The 15224-nt window shown below is 47.1% G+C and overlaps 1 protein-coding gene across 4 annotated transcripts in view; it reads left to right on the top strand.

Moving 5' to 3' along the window:
* Positions 1-9759, top strand: part of LOC101161569 (RNA-binding protein Nova-1) — a 62271-nt gene extending 52512 nt beyond the window's left edge. For all 4 annotated transcript variants that reach the window (XM_023962073.1, XM_023962074.1, XM_023962072.1 and 1 more), the window contains one exon: positions 1694-9759. In XM_023962073.1, coding sequence (XP_023817841.1) covers positions 1694-2716 — 1023 coding nt within the window. In that variant the 3' untranslated portion in view covers positions 2717-9759. The remainder of the gene's footprint in view (positions 1-1693) is intronic.
* The last annotated feature ends 5465 nt before the right edge of the window (positions 9760-15224 follow it).

The raw sequence follows: 15224 nt of genomic DNA, 5'->3' as shown, positions 1-15224 counted from the left end.
CACAAATACACAAATTTCCATCTGCATTTTTTTCCCGTCCCGTTCAATAAATACTCAGAAATGCAATTTTGAGTTGAATCTCCTTCATATCCAACATCAGACAAATGCCAGAAGAACACGTAAAAGAACCAAAAGCACCGTTTTCCTGGGAGTCTGTGCCATGTTGAGCTGCTCCAGAGGGCAATACTGGTTGCTAAGGAAAAATACAAATAATACTCTCAGAAAGGAGGAAATAAAAACCTGTTGCGCGGGGGGGGGGGGGGGGGGGGGGGTGCAGCTACAGGCGCAGAGAAGAGCTCACAAACAAACAGACAAACAAACAGACAAACAAACAGACAAACAGAGGAGGGCAGTCTGAGGAAATGTGGCTGCTGGTTCCTCCGGGTTCCTCTTATCATTCGGTCCTGCAGAACCAATTGTTTCTGCACCCAGGGGGGTGTCAGACCTCCCTGACCCCCCCTGCATATCCTCCTACCTGCTACTTTCCCTGCAAAAACTCTCCTGTGCAGCCAAAGTCTGTGCTTTTTCTGCTCGCCAAACAGAGAAGCGAGCGAACTTTTTCACATGAAGGATCCGATTTTTACTTTTTCATGCAGAGTATTTGGTTTGCTGATGACATCACTCTGTTATGTTGAATAAAAAATGGAGTAAAGACTTTAAAGGTGACAAACATTACAGCAACATTCAGCCCGTCGACGATAAACATCCACAGTTATGAATTTTTTATTTCCGAAATTCTCTCACTGCTCCCTGAAGGTCTACTAAAAGCGGGACCACCCCTGGATTTACACACAACTCCTGCACATGTTCAGTATTGTTTCGGTTTTGTAATGGTAACTATGCCGAAGTCAAAACCTAATAGACGTGAGCATTTAAGAAAAATATTACGGGGACGTTTGCAAATGTTCTGCAACAATTTTTCATTCTGGTTATTTAAAAAAAGAAAACATATAAATAAAGTTTTCCCTTATTCCTCTGTTGTTTGTCCATCATGTGACAAAAAAATCAGATCTCAATTTTTCTGAATTTGGTTCATTTTTATAGTAGAATAAAAAGAATAAAATACAAAAACGAAAAAATGTGAATGTGGCATTTCTCTGGAATCATAAATAAATTCATTCAAATGTTAAAGCTCCAGCTCTGAAATGCTGCAGCGCCACACATCCTGTGTGTGTGTGTGTGTGTGTGTGTAATCGCCTCGCTCCCTTTCACTACCCTTTGAATGCTGGAGCGGTGTTTCCATGGCAACGCTGACCCCCGGGAGTCAGTGTTGTTGTTTTTTTTTCTTTTTTCTCCGCACAAGTAGCCCCTTTAGAAATCCTCCGTCCGCTCTCCGCCTCATCCGTCCTTCCCTCCCACTCGCTCTACCTCAGTCCTGTTCTCTGCCACTTTCTCTTCTGTTCTCTCCGTTCTTCGGTGACCGACCCGTTTTCATCTCTCTCTCTCTCCTCGAGGATGTTCTCGCTCTCCAAACACAGAGAAGCAGGATTTCAGTCGCTCAAGGACGCCGTTCTGAGTGTTTGACGGCGTTTTGTTCTCATAAGAATGACTTTCATACATGTCCCTACATGGGGGGGGGCTGTGGTTATTGTTTCCAAACTGAATGTTGATGAACCAAATACATGATGTCTGACTTTGTCTCCAGAAAAGTTCATCACTGACGTGTTTTTTTTTTTGTCGCCCATCCCTCCAGGCCAAGCTGATCGTCCCCAACAGCACAGCCGGCCTGATCATCGGGAAAGGCGGAGCCACGGTCAAAGCGGTGATGGAGCAGTCCGGGGCGTGGGTCCAGCTGTCCCAAAAACCGGAGGGCATCAACCTGCAAGAGCGCGTGGTCACCATCAGCGGCGAGCCTGAGCAGAACCGCAAAGCCGTGGAGATCATCATCCAGAAGATCCAGGAGGATCCGCAGAGCTCCTCCTGCCTCAACATCTCCTACTCCAACATCACCGGGCCCGTGGCCAACTCCAACCCCACCGGCTCCCCGTACGCCAACTCCACCGAGGTCATGCCGGCAGCCGCCGCCGCTGCTGCCGCCACGGCGTCGTCTCTGCTGGGCCAGGCCGGCCTGGCGGGGGTGGGGGCCTTCCCCACCACCATGTCCAGCCTGTCGGGGAACGACCTCCTGGCCATCACCTCCGCCCTCAACACTCTGGCGAGTTACGGTTACAACACCAACTCTTTGGGGCTCGGGCTCAACCCTGCGGCCGCTTCGGGGGTGTTAGCCGCCGTAGCAGCCAACGCCAACCCAGCGGCAGCCGCGGCCGCCAACTTGTTAGCCTCCTACGCCAGCGACGCGTCCACCAGCGCAGCTCACTCTGCAGCCAGCCTCGGGGGCTTCTCCCTGGGGTCCCTCGCAGCCGCCACTGGGGCCACCAACGGCTACCTGAGCGCCGCGTCACCACTGGTGGCGTCGTCCTTGTTGGCCACGGAGAAGTTAGCGGAAGGAGCCAAGGAAGTGGTGGAGATCGCTGTACCAGAAAACCTGGTGGGTGCCATCCTGGGGAAAGGCGGGAAGACGCTAGTGGAGTACCAGGAGCTGACCGGCGCCCGGATCCAGATCTCCAAGAAAGGCGAGTTCATCCCCGGAACCCGGAACCGAAAGGTGACCATCACCGGGTCCCAGGCCGCCACGCAGGCCGCGCAGTACCTGATCAGCCAGCGAATCACCTACGAGCAGGGGGTACGCGCCACCAACCCACAGAAGGTGGGCTAAACCTGACAGCCGACAAGAAACGAGGAGGAAAAGAGGAAAGAAATAAAGAAATGAAGAGTGGGGGCTTGGGGGAGGAGTCTAAAAAAAAAAAGAAATGACAAAATGGAGGAGAGCAAGAATGTGGGAGGGATTGCGCCGTTTTCTTCTTCAGTATTACAGAGTTTTTGACGCAGAGCAAAGATGGAGACGAGGAGGGAGAGGAGCGCCGAAAAACCAAGAAAAAATGTGTAAAATGTAAATACGGTTTTATTACTTAACGTCTCGACCTTCTGGGGTTTTTTATTGTTTCTGTTTGCGTCGGGTAACTTAAGCTGTCCGTTTGTTTGTGTCTTGTGTGGACAGAGCTGAATGCCATGTAGACCGGCCCGACTGCCGGGGGGCGGGGGACGCCACGGGGCGGGGGGTGGGGGGCGGCCACAGGGGCACGGAGGGAGGGGGGGGTGATAGGGTACAACCCTCCAACTCCCTCCAAGCCCTCAGCTCTCACCCGCCCCCCTCCTCCTGCTGCACCTCCCCCCCCAGCAGAGTTGTTTTTTTCTTCTAGATTTGCCCCCTCCCCCCCTCACTAGATGCCCCGTCCTGCCCTGCCCCTCCCCTTTTGATAAGGGTTTTATAACGAGCAGGACTGCACTTTCTCTCCTCCTCGCCACATATGGTCAAAAATCGGGCCGGGGGTGGGGTGGGGGGCAATTTTTGATGAAGGGCCATAGCTCGTAGCACCCCACACACACACACACACACATGCGCACCTAGTGCTTAAGGCAGAGGCGCATGCTGATGACCTCACGGCGAAATCCTATAAAGCCGTAGGACCACGCCCCCCACCCCCCCGCGCAACGATGATTAGGACGTAATTATGACCCAAATGGAGCTCAGCGTTCTTTATTTCTTATCTGTGAATTCAGGTTGACATGAATGTAAATGACACTATTTTTTATTTTAATGTCGGTGGACTGAGATGAATCGTAATGTCACATAGGCTAAGCTATGTCTTATTTAAGTCCAGTGAGAGCGCCGGCTCAGGCGTAGGAGCGGAACGCCGTGAGATGGCGTGCGTGGTGCTAGACGAAGGGAGTCCATCATATCCTCCATCCGTTCCGCTCAGGCTTCTTCGACGGTGCAGCATCGCCGCTGCAGTTTACTCACGAAAAATCAAAAACAGGAAGTTGATCCGCTGCTGCTCAGCCTGTGGTCTTCCAAATCCCTGACCCCGCCCCCCACATAGTGAACAGACCACAGACTAGATCAAGCACTTATACTACTGAGGAGGAAACACTGAATCGGGACGTGCCGCCTCGCTTGTAGATTTCGGGCATATCAAAAGCGGAGCCGAAAGGGCTCCGAGGTGACGGGCAGGTCTGCTCCCGCTGCTGAAGATGCTGTCTATTTTGCTCTTGGATTTGTTTGTTTGTTTTTTTGTCATGTGTGTGTGTGTGTGTGTGTGTGTTTAACTATCAGAGTACACTGAATTTTGTCTTAATGCACTGTGAAGCCAGAGAGCAGCCCTCACCCCGACCCGCGGGGCCCGGGACGCGCGCTGTAGATGGCAGGGAAACGAAAACAAAAAAAGACACGTATATGACATATTTGTAGGATGCATATGAAGAACTTCAGCAGGCAGCACGCCAACTCCCAAACCGTCCGTCCGTCCGTCCTTCCATCCAGGACCAGATCAAATAGTTGGGTTGGAAAAGTATTAAACCTGGGTGGGAGGCGGGATGTTTGGGAGGGCGAGGGTGTCCTTTAAAGAATTGGTTTAATCAACAGGTTTAGCTGCAATATGCTAAAAATGAGTTGGGGGTGTATTTGATCCAAAGCCAGGGAGTCCCCCCCTTCCCCCCCAGAATCTTCAGACACCAATCCGGCCCAAAATCCCTAAACGTGTCACTCTGTTGGAGCGCCAGTGAGGGTTTATCTCCACGTCTTGGTAAGGAGGCTTCTTTACTCCCATCTAACACCATCCACACTCTCCTCACCCTCCCACCCGTCCTCAGTTTTCCAGCGCACTCCCATCCTGACACCCCCCCTCCTCCTACCACATCGCTCCATGGGTGACTATGTCTGTTGTTACGGTCGATGCATGTCTGCCGCCTGGCCGGGCGAACGCCGCCCAGCGAGCGGACCCCGGACGGGCCGAGGAAGTCGTAGCAGGACACAGTCGGGTTTGGATCCTTCATGACACTAGAGAGAAACACGGTTCCTCTGAACTCCTTGTTGCACAAAACTTGCTGTCTTCATACCTGGAGGGAGTTTAGGGGCTTCGGTTCCACCGTAGACGTCGTAGCGGGCTGACTTTTACTGCCTCAGGACAGATCAAAATGAGGAATCTTTGCTAATTATTCCCAATCAAAAAGACCTGGTTTCTGGTTTCTGCAGTCTACGACCATTTAGTTTATTCTATACCTAAAAACTCCACTGAAAAATTATTCACGATGACACAAAAAAGCAATTTTTCTGCTGGAATGAAGGAAGATGATGAAACAAGTTGAGCATTGCCAATCAAAAGTCACCAGTCTAAATTAGCAACTCAGCTAGCGCCTTCAGCTAGCCCGAATGTGAACTGATGCTTCATCAACAAACTGAAATATATTTTGTAAATAAACCAAATAGATGCTAGCTACTAGCTGGTCACCACTCATTAACAAATTCCCACACAAACAAACATTAGAAGAAACTAGTGACAGCTGACTGCAGCCTCTACAGGACGAGGAAAGTCAACAGGAAGGGGCGGAACCGCACCAGCTAAAGGCAGAGGAAAAACAGCTAAGGTAGCTACAGCTAGTGTTAGTTTCCATCTAGCCCTTTTCTGCTACCCCAATTGTGAATTGATGCTTCATTAACAAACAAAACGCTAGCAACTAGCTTGTCACCGCTTATTAGCAAATTCTCCCACACAAACAAATGTAGGAATTGTTAGAAACTAGCGACAGTCGGCTGCAACCTCTGCAGGAAGAGGAAAACAAACGTAGCCTCTGTCGTTAAGGTAGCTAACAAGTTGTCCTGTCAGCTACCGCTAGTTTCCATCCTGACTATGCCCACGTTTAATGTATCTAATCCAGCAAGTTCAGACATTATACGTGCTAGTTGCTAGCTCCTCCATGCTAACAGCTACCTTGGGAAGAATCCCCAAAATGACGTAGACATGTAAGCTAGCTGCTAGCTTCTTAGTGCTAAGTTAAAAACAAATCTAATCCTTTAAATGTAAACAGATATGTGCTAACTTTACAATTACTGCAGAGGCTTTAGTTCTGCTAATGGCGCCAATGTGACAATGAAACAACCTGGGTAGCAATTACCTTTTTAAATGTATTTATTTAAAGTTAGCGTTCTATCCATCCATTCATTAGGGAAACTTTGAAAATATCTGTATAAATCATAAGACTATCAGCCTATTGCTGACAGTAAACTTTGTTAAAGATATTTTTAAGAATAAAATAGGATTTAAATAAATAAATGTCATGAAATACCTTCTTCTTCCTGTCCTTCTGGTGGGGCCAGCATGGCCTCCAGCAGGAAATAATGCATGGAGCACGGTTGATGTTTACGGTGGAAACAGAGCTTTTAGATTCCTGAAATAGTTGTCATAACGCTAACTGGTTTATTTGTATCTCATGAGTTAACTCTATATCTTGGGCCCAGCGGCCGATCTTTTATCACATGTTAGGCAGATGAGATCAAATGTGACAAGTACTGGAAGCAATACATGTAGAGGCTTATCGTATCGTCCTGTCCCTCCTTCTGTCTGACGTAGGAGCTTTTGGATTTGCCTGTAGGTGGTGGATAGGTTTACGTGAAAATGCTGCTATTTAATAAGAACTGATGTGCTAAGAACTCAACATATCCGAAACCTGTTCTCTTTAGCGGGATGGCTAGTTTCTAGCGGCACTGTAAACAATGCTGTGTTATAAGCTGGCGGTAAGTTAAGAGTAGTTTAAATCCAAGCTAGCAAGTGAAACATGTGCCAAAATAAGTTGTATTTGTGCTCATTTAAACCACACTAGGTAAGACAAGACCTACTTTTATATCCAGAAGAAAATGTGAAAAGTGCCAAATGAACCATATTTATAATGACATCCGCAGACGGGGCAACGTCCTGCTAAGCGTTTTTAGCTTAGCTAACAGACACAGAACCACAGAGCGACGGCGTCTAGAGGCCTGTCTCAAAATGACAGGCTGCCATGCTAGCCAAGTGCTAGCCCGTCCTCTGGGAACCTCATTTCCCAGAATGCAACAGCACTACAACTCTGGGGCTTAGATTTATCAATATAGGTTAGCATATTGATGCTAAAGAAAATGTGACTAGATAGCATTCTTAAAAACAGCCTTTTATAGTTACGATGAAGATGTATTTTGTGGAAATAGATGTTATCTTTTTTGCACGTCTATATTATTGCATGATATCAAAGTGAAGCGTAAACAAAAAAGGAAAAAACCGTAGGCGTCGTTCATTTTTCTGGGACAAACATTTGCATGCCGATAAGGGTAGAGCATTTTGATATTGTTTTTTACGCGTTCCGATGTTTGCTGTTTGTCCATGGGGTTTAGTCTTGCTCCGCCTACTGCAGGTGTGCTACATGTTTGATTTTGTCGTTACAACAGTGTTAGTATGTTGTGGTTAAGTTGACTAACCCTCCTCAGACAGATACGAACAAAACTCTCGAACAAAGCCGAGACTATTTTGCTACGTTTTTGAGCGAGCTTCAGAACCTTTCAGAGCAGTAACAAAACAACCGCAAATGTCCATGAATGTACTCATTTTCACATCTCTGCTTTGTAACTCATACTTCCAAAGGTGCAGTCGAGCCTTTTGTGTGTAGCCGTGTGTTTTGTACTCTAACATTACTAATCCCTACGACAGCTCGCACTGGGACTATGTTGTGTGTCCTTTTTTTGCCTCCCCCCACACTCCAGCCCCGGCTTGTGTCATAATCAGGATGCACCTTATCGACCTCAAAGTGGACGTGCAGCGCTCCGTGCCCCGCCCACAGCACCCACGCGGGACTGGAAATAGATTTCTGGACGCATGTAAGTCCAAATGAACATGCTCGCTCCAATCTGATAAAATTCTTTGAATCGTCGAACCCTGAAGACAAACAGTGGCCCACGGAGGCCCGAAAATGAAAACCCAACAATTGTCCGGATCACATGAACTCACAAGGCAAAAACAACGCATGTTTGTTCATTATTACAAATATAATAATCACAAATCCACCCTAAAATAAAGAACATTAGCTAAAAGCTAGCTAGCTATAAAGATAGCACGTCGACCCCAGAGGAAAGTGCCGCCGGCTCTCTAAGCAGTGAAAATGCAACTTTGCACTTTACCTGAAGGTGGCACTCTCCTTGAAATATGGTAGTCATATTGATAATAACCATTGTTTATTTTGTTAAAGTTAAAATATGTTGAAAAAAATATCTAAACTGCTACAAAACTGTTTTTTGACGTTTGGATTTAAGTCCTGAACGTCTGGATTTTTTGAATTTTGCGACGTTGAACCTTTGTTCCGATGAAATCCCTCATGTGGGTGAAAACCTAAATAATTTGCTTCGGGAACTCGGCAGCGCTGCTCGGCCTTCTGGGATTTGGCTTTTCATAAAAAGCCTGTTTGGGTCCTCCGTAGTTTTCCTTTGCACCGATTTGGGCCCAAAGGTCAAAGGACGGGTTCGACTTTCCACGTTTGCACTGAAGTGTGCGGACGGCGTGCACGGCAGGCCGGGCTGAGGTGGGGGTAGGGGTGGGGGTGGGTCCGTGTGTGAGACGTCTTTACTGCAGCCGTGCATGCTCCTCTCTGCCCCCCCCAGGCCGTGCTGGTGGTGCCTCTGTAGCCAGTCATTCTCGACTCCATGCTCTTCTTTTGGTTTTGACTCTGACATGTGGAGGAATTCAGAATTGACCCCTCAAACCTCTTCGACATCCCGTTGGACCCCTTCCTTTTCTCCACCCTTCCTCCTGCTCCTCCTCCTCCTCCTCCTCCTATCAGAAACTCGGGCCCCAATCGAAGCACCAGCAACTGTTAGACTGCATTTGTCATATCACTGTTTTTCTTTGTTTTCTTCTCGCTGTTTGTTCGTTGTTTTCTTCCTGGTTTTGGTTTGTGGCGGGAAGCTCTAACCCGCCCACTTTTGAAACTAAACGCCATTTCTGTGTGTAGCCTGTTTACCCGTCCCACACACACTCCTCCATGCCCTCCTCTTTGCACTTTCCTCCTCCGCCTCCCACGAGTCTCTTCTCTCGAGTGCCAAAATAGAACAGAGAGGAAAATGACGACAACAACAACAACAACAGCAGCAGCAGCAGCAGCCATTCCAAGCGTTTCTTTGAGTTGTTCTTGTGTGTCGGACATCCATCCTGGAAGCACCCATGAAGCCAGCATGCTCCGCCCTCATAACATGATGTCGCTCATGACGCCTCAACTGATGCCCACCACCACCACCTCCTCTCCTCCTCCTCCTCCTCACCACCCCCCTCACACGGGATTAACCCCCTCCGCAGGTTCCACCTGTCCGCCCGCCTCCAAACAGTAACCGCTGGTTCCAGCTGCTTTGTCATTTCTGCAGCCGGTGGGACGACACGGGTCGTGTGCCATAGAGTCGGGGGCACCTCCCACTCTCCTCACCCCCCCCCCCCCCCAACCTCCTTTCTCTCTGTCCCTCTTCTCTTCTGTAACTCAGTCTCTCCATCCGACTCTTCTCGATGGGAAAAGATTCAGAAACTCCATTTTCTTCTGATGTTTTTTCTTTTTTTATATTTTCCCTTTAGTTGTCGTTTAACATCCAAACCACGACACATGCACCGCCCTCCCTTCCCGCCGCCGCCCGCTGCGGGGAGTGTTTACCTAAGTCAGCAGCCATCCTCTGTCTTCTTGAACTTTTTTGAACTTTCACCCCCCCCCCCTCTGTGTTCATCCAACTGTTTGGACGATAACTCTCCATTCCATCCCCAAAAACCTCTGAGACTGTGCAATGCTAGCTGATGCGATTGGATTTTTTTTCGTTTTTGTTCATCATTTGGGACAGAACTAAAAAAAAAAAAAAAAAAAAAATTCAGACAATAAGGAAAAAAAAACTGTTTCTCCACATTTTCTTTCTTTCATTGTAAATATTTTGTCCGTTTTTCCGAGCTGTAAAGAGAGGAGTGTTGGAGCGGAAAGGGGCCGGCAACATAAAGCCCAACGGGTGGAAGCAGCAAACGCAGGTCATACCCCCCCCACCATCGTCTTAGGTCCGCCCGCATTGCCCCCCCCCCCGTGTGACCCTCGATCCACCTGCTGCGCCCCCCCCCCTTCTCTGTGTGCGCCTCCATCATCGTCATGTGTTGAGACAGTGGTCGTGTTAGAGACATATCACCGTGGCAACAGCCCAGCTCCTCCCCTCTGAGGCGGATCCAGAGGAGGAGCTGCTGCCTTTTGTGCAATACAGTCCTAGTTTACATGACGGACCGGCGTCTGTCCCGGCAGTGTTACCGACTCCTCCTCCTCCATCCCATCGCATGGCTCCACTCCTGCTTTATGCTGCCCGCCCCATCGCCCTGACAACAACACGAGCTATTTATTTCTCAGACCATTATTATACTATTGATAAATAACAACGAGGGAAAAGGGAACGACTGGAAAAAAAAGGTGAATTAATATTGTTTTGTTTTTATTTTTAGTATTTTAGTGGTTGCTTTTAACAACATTCATTAACTGACTTAAAGATGACTGAATATTTAATGTAATTGTAGCATTGTGTTTGTAAAGAGAAAAAAAAACTAGTGAGTTGTGTTTCTTGACTTGTGGATTACTAGTGAAGTGGGCAATCTAGTGCTAATATATATATGAGGTCTTTTTTTTTTAAGGATTCCTTTTTTGCAACAGCAACAGCAGTCATTATAAATGTTCATTTTAGCATCACCTGTCTTCCGTTGTCTTATTCTTCACCTTCCACCACACTCTGCATCATCACAGTAACACATCGCAAGTCTGGGGTGGGGCTCGGAGTGCGTGTGAGAGCGCGAACGCAGTGTGTCTATGCAAACGCTTGTGTGGGGGCGGGGCCGGGTGGGCGTTTCTGTCCAGTGTCCACCAGAAGCTAAAACCTGTCAGGCTTCCATACTTCCCGATGGAACCGCCTGACGTTATAGCTGCAAACCCTCATCATGTGACTCAACTCGACTGTCCATAACCCCCCTCTCCCCCTTTTCCTCGGTCACCTGACCAACCGAATCAACCAGTCACTGTCCTCCACTACCCCTCCCCCGCGCCATCCTTTTGCTGCACACCACATCAGCCCCTCCCCCCATGTGATGTTCTCCATCGATAACATACTACTGTCACATGCTCACAGGTCTGGGGATAGACGCCTTTTCCGACCCGTTTCTGGGTTTTTTCACCTCCTTTATTACCTCAAGCAGAGCCCCCCCCCCCCCCCCCAAAAAGGAAAATCAAAACAAGTGTACGTCAGACGAACGTCGAGTTTGTCTGTTTGTAAAAAAAAGTTCAACCAAAGTTTTTTCAATCGGGGTTTTGTACGTCAAAGGTTTTCCCTGCGGAGTAACCCGACTTTGGCGCTGCACCAACTAGCAGCTACGCTAGCCAAAGACGAGCTTGGGAAAAACTGCGTGAGTCCGGCAGTCCAAAATGGACTCCAAGACGAAACGTTACGGCCTCCCCGAAGCTCAGCAGCTGGGCTGTGGAGACAGGAGATAGGATCTTCCAAAAAACGTCATCGAGCATCTGGAGCTCACACAGGACTCGTTAGCCCTCTGCAGGCGTTCGCACCCATATAACACACGCCGTTCTACGTTTTACCGTTTAGCGTGAGGAGCACTTTACTGTCACTAAGTTAGGTAAATTTGCACAACCGCCGTCGGACCTCATCCTTCGCCACGCTGTTGTATAGCAGCTACTTGATTGGCTCAAGCCTGACAAGTTAAACAATTCATCCATTTTTTGTCAAGAAACGTGATCTCAACAAACCCCAGTAGGAATTGGCGTCTTATGTTTCGTATTTGCCGTTTGTTAAGGTAAATGTAAAACTCCACTGGATAAACCAAAAACAAAAGTAGTGGTGCCAGAAGAGTGATGCAGAAATAAAAAGAATTGAAACAGTTTGGCGGACGCCGACAAGGACTGCGCTCCGCGCCTGACCACAGAGCCTTCCGGGCAACCCGACTCTCCGTTTGTTTTTTTGGACGTACACTTGTTTGTTTCAACAATTTCGACCCGTTGAATCTCTTTTTCCCCAGAGCTGCATCATATTCTACTTCATACTACTGTACGTGCTGCATACTATCTTTACCAGGTCTGAAATCACCTTAACCTGTTTCCATGTCAACCGCAGAGGAGCCAGTTGCATGGCAACCAGCTCCCACCACAACAAAACCAACCTACAAACTAGCCATCTTCCTCAACTGACAAGGCCACACCCATTCTTAGTAGAGGTAGAGGAAGAGAGAAGATAGGAGGAAGGAATGGCGGACAAAAAAGAGGAGTAGTTGTGATTCTCAGGGTGTCTTTTACTGATCTACTGTCTAGTCTGTTGTCCAGTCCCGAGCTAGTGTCCTGTTGCTCCTAACTGAGCCCAAAGAGCAGAAAGTCCTTCTACATCGCCATCAATTGACCACTAAACGATTCTTCTCAATCAGTTGTTACCATTGATTGACCGATTCTCTTTAAGAGAAGCTCTGCGGCCAGCTGAATGCAGCTTGGCATCGTAAGTAATGTTTACAACCCAAATGAGACCAACAACGCTGTTGAAAGAATGTCCAGGACTTTAAAAAAGAGAAAAAAAGAGACAAATCTCTGAAGAGTACTTATTTCTAAATGATGAAACTTTTCACTTACTTTCTATGTGACATGAAGTAATGTAATTTTTTTCAATCGTTGCATGTGACTCTTTTTATTTGCAATGAAATTGTTAGAATGGATGGTACATTTGTGACGTCAGTGCAACGTTGAGATGCCGACGCTAGAACCCAGTCGGTGTCTGACCCAGTGTTTTCATGTCGCAGTGAGGAGTGCTTATGGACCAATGAATGCTCAATGTGTGACCATACAAAGCTGTAAAGGTTTTGTTTCTTTGTACATGGTTATGGGTAAAATAAACCATTGATAAACCCATAGATTCGCTGTTCAGAGGTAAGTTGATGCAACACGTCTTCTACTCTGACCTCAAAGGGGCTTAGAAATGAGGGTCTGATCCACTTTCACACATCACCGTCTTCCGACTGGCATCACAATCGAGAAGGGGCGGGTTCAACTCGCTGACATGTTCATCTACCCACAATCCTCCTGTGCACCAGAGTCATCTGATCAACACCTGCATCCACCATGATTCCACCAACCAGCCAGTCCGCTCCTGTGACCTTTGGCCCAACCGTCTCAACCTCCTCCATGCCATCGGCTAAGCGGGCTTTTTGAGCTGTTGTTGCAAGGCCTCCTGGGAAACGGAGTCACTGTTCACAGCATGGTTCGACAAAACCACTTGTCACTCTCCTCCCACATATCTTTGTCCATTTGCCACTAAAGAAGTTCCTCCAGCGAGAAGGTCCAGGCAGTTTTGGGATTTCAGGGCAAACAGTAAACACAACGCTAGATCAAAAAAAGTCAAAACGACACGAACCCGACCCGCTGCTGAAGCAAAACAAGGCCTGAACACCTTCTTCTCAATTTGTAGCTTCAAAACGAAACGTGTTCAAAGGAAACCAGAGGGGAGGACAGCCGGGTGTGAGAAAGACCTCATTGGTCGACCTGTCCTCAGGTCAAATCTAGGGACTATTTAGCTGCATCAATGGGGGTCCGGCAGGTATTCAATGAAAAAAGGACAGGCGCTTCTTCAATACGATGTATTACGAAAAAACAAAACAGCAGAACTAAGGTCACGACCTCAGGCCAAAAATAATATAATATATAAATTTCCAGCAGACAGAAACTTTTTACATTTATTTATGTCACTTTTGATATGAATGTTAAAACCAATGTTTTTAATTCACTTTCTACCTCAGGAGGAATGAGAAAGCAGGAACAGGTTCTGATTCTAACAGTAGTGGCATTTTGATTTTAGCTTTTTATTCTATGTCCGCTAACAATTCTTAGTCCTAGAAGAAAATAAAAGTTTTCTAAAACTTTTTAATATCAAGTGCTTTACTGACTGACTCCTTCAGTTTACATGGACTCCACGGAATCAACCATTTTATCATTTCTACATCCTACAAAAACAGAAGTTAGCATGTCAGTGTTACCATTTTAGCCCAGTTTAAAAAAAAAAGATAATTTAAAAGTGTTTTTAAAGATGACCTGGTTTTTTCGCTGACGCTTCCACCGACGTGCAGCAATAACACCAAAAATCGTCCATTAAACCAAAGTCCAGTTGATCCACTTTAGGACTACAGAGTCAAAACCAAGGCTTTTGTTTTGTGGAAAAAACATTTGCCTTAGAGCAGAAATTTTTTTTTGTTTTTTTGCTAAAAATTTTTTAATCATTACTAATGAACCACTGGCTGAAGGTCTTGGAAGGATACGCAATGTTTAGGTCACTTATTTTTTTCAGAAAACATTTATTTTGAAAGTGTAGCAGAAGTCTCGTCTCTTGGAGATCGTTTCCTGTGTTTTTCCGGCTGTAACTCAGTAGGTCGTCATGGAAACGTTCCAGTCTATGCAGCACGTTGTGTCACAGAAAGTCGTCTGACCTCCTCGGCGTGAAAATGTCAGATCGACGAAACCGAACGCCATTCTCTTGTGTCCGACGTAACGCTGCTGCAGCCTTATGGACATTAGCCGCTAAAGACGGCTAATCATGCGGGAACAACCTTTTGGATGTTGTGTAAGGTAATAAACCGCTTACATAAAACATCTATAGATTAAAAGAGAACAACACCAATCGTCTGTGGATGCGTGTGAATTTGGTTCTGATTCTTATCACCGGAAACCTTGAACCGACGTCTCAGTTATCGTTTTTCGTACATTCTCCTCGGTCAAGGACAAATACTATTTTCAAAGTTTTAAAGTGTTTTTACCCTGAAAAGAGAATTTACCCAAAGTCCAACAGAACCAGTCAGATTATTTTCCAGTTCCCAGCATCTGTTCAAGTGTTCTGGTAAATATTGACGTTGTCTAGTGGTCATTGCTCGGACGATGAAACGTGCCTTAGCTCCAAGAGCCGGAGTGTCAAACCTCAGAGGCCTTTGTTCAGGCAGGAGGTAAGTCTCTGGAGGGTTTCCGCACATTTTTACCTTCAGGTGTGTTCTGTATTTCGCCGTCCCGCTGCCGCCGCTGCCCTACTTTGGCGCAGGAAGTTTGTAGCTCATCAGGCAGCTTCTGTGATTAAGTGGCACTGCTTCTGTAGGACTGCGAGCATCATGTAGGTCAGAGCTTCCCCTAAAAGTGGGGCGTGTAGATGTCATTAAATCTGCTGCTATCTCTCAGCTGCTGCAGTTCTTATGAACCTCCACGAGTTAAAAACACACAGTCTGAGCGTCGGACGCAGAGGCTGAATTAATCATGAAGTCACACGACGGCCAAAGACTCTA

The sequence above is a fragment of the Oryzias latipes genome, chromosome 13, assembly GCF_002234675.1.
Source record: "Oryzias latipes chromosome 13, ASM223467v1".
Classification (NCBI taxonomy): Eukaryota; Metazoa; Chordata; class Actinopteri; order Beloniformes; family Adrianichthyidae; genus Oryzias; species Oryzias latipes.
Note: the sequence above shows the minus strand (reverse complement) of the source record. Positions and strands in the feature narration are given on the sequence as shown.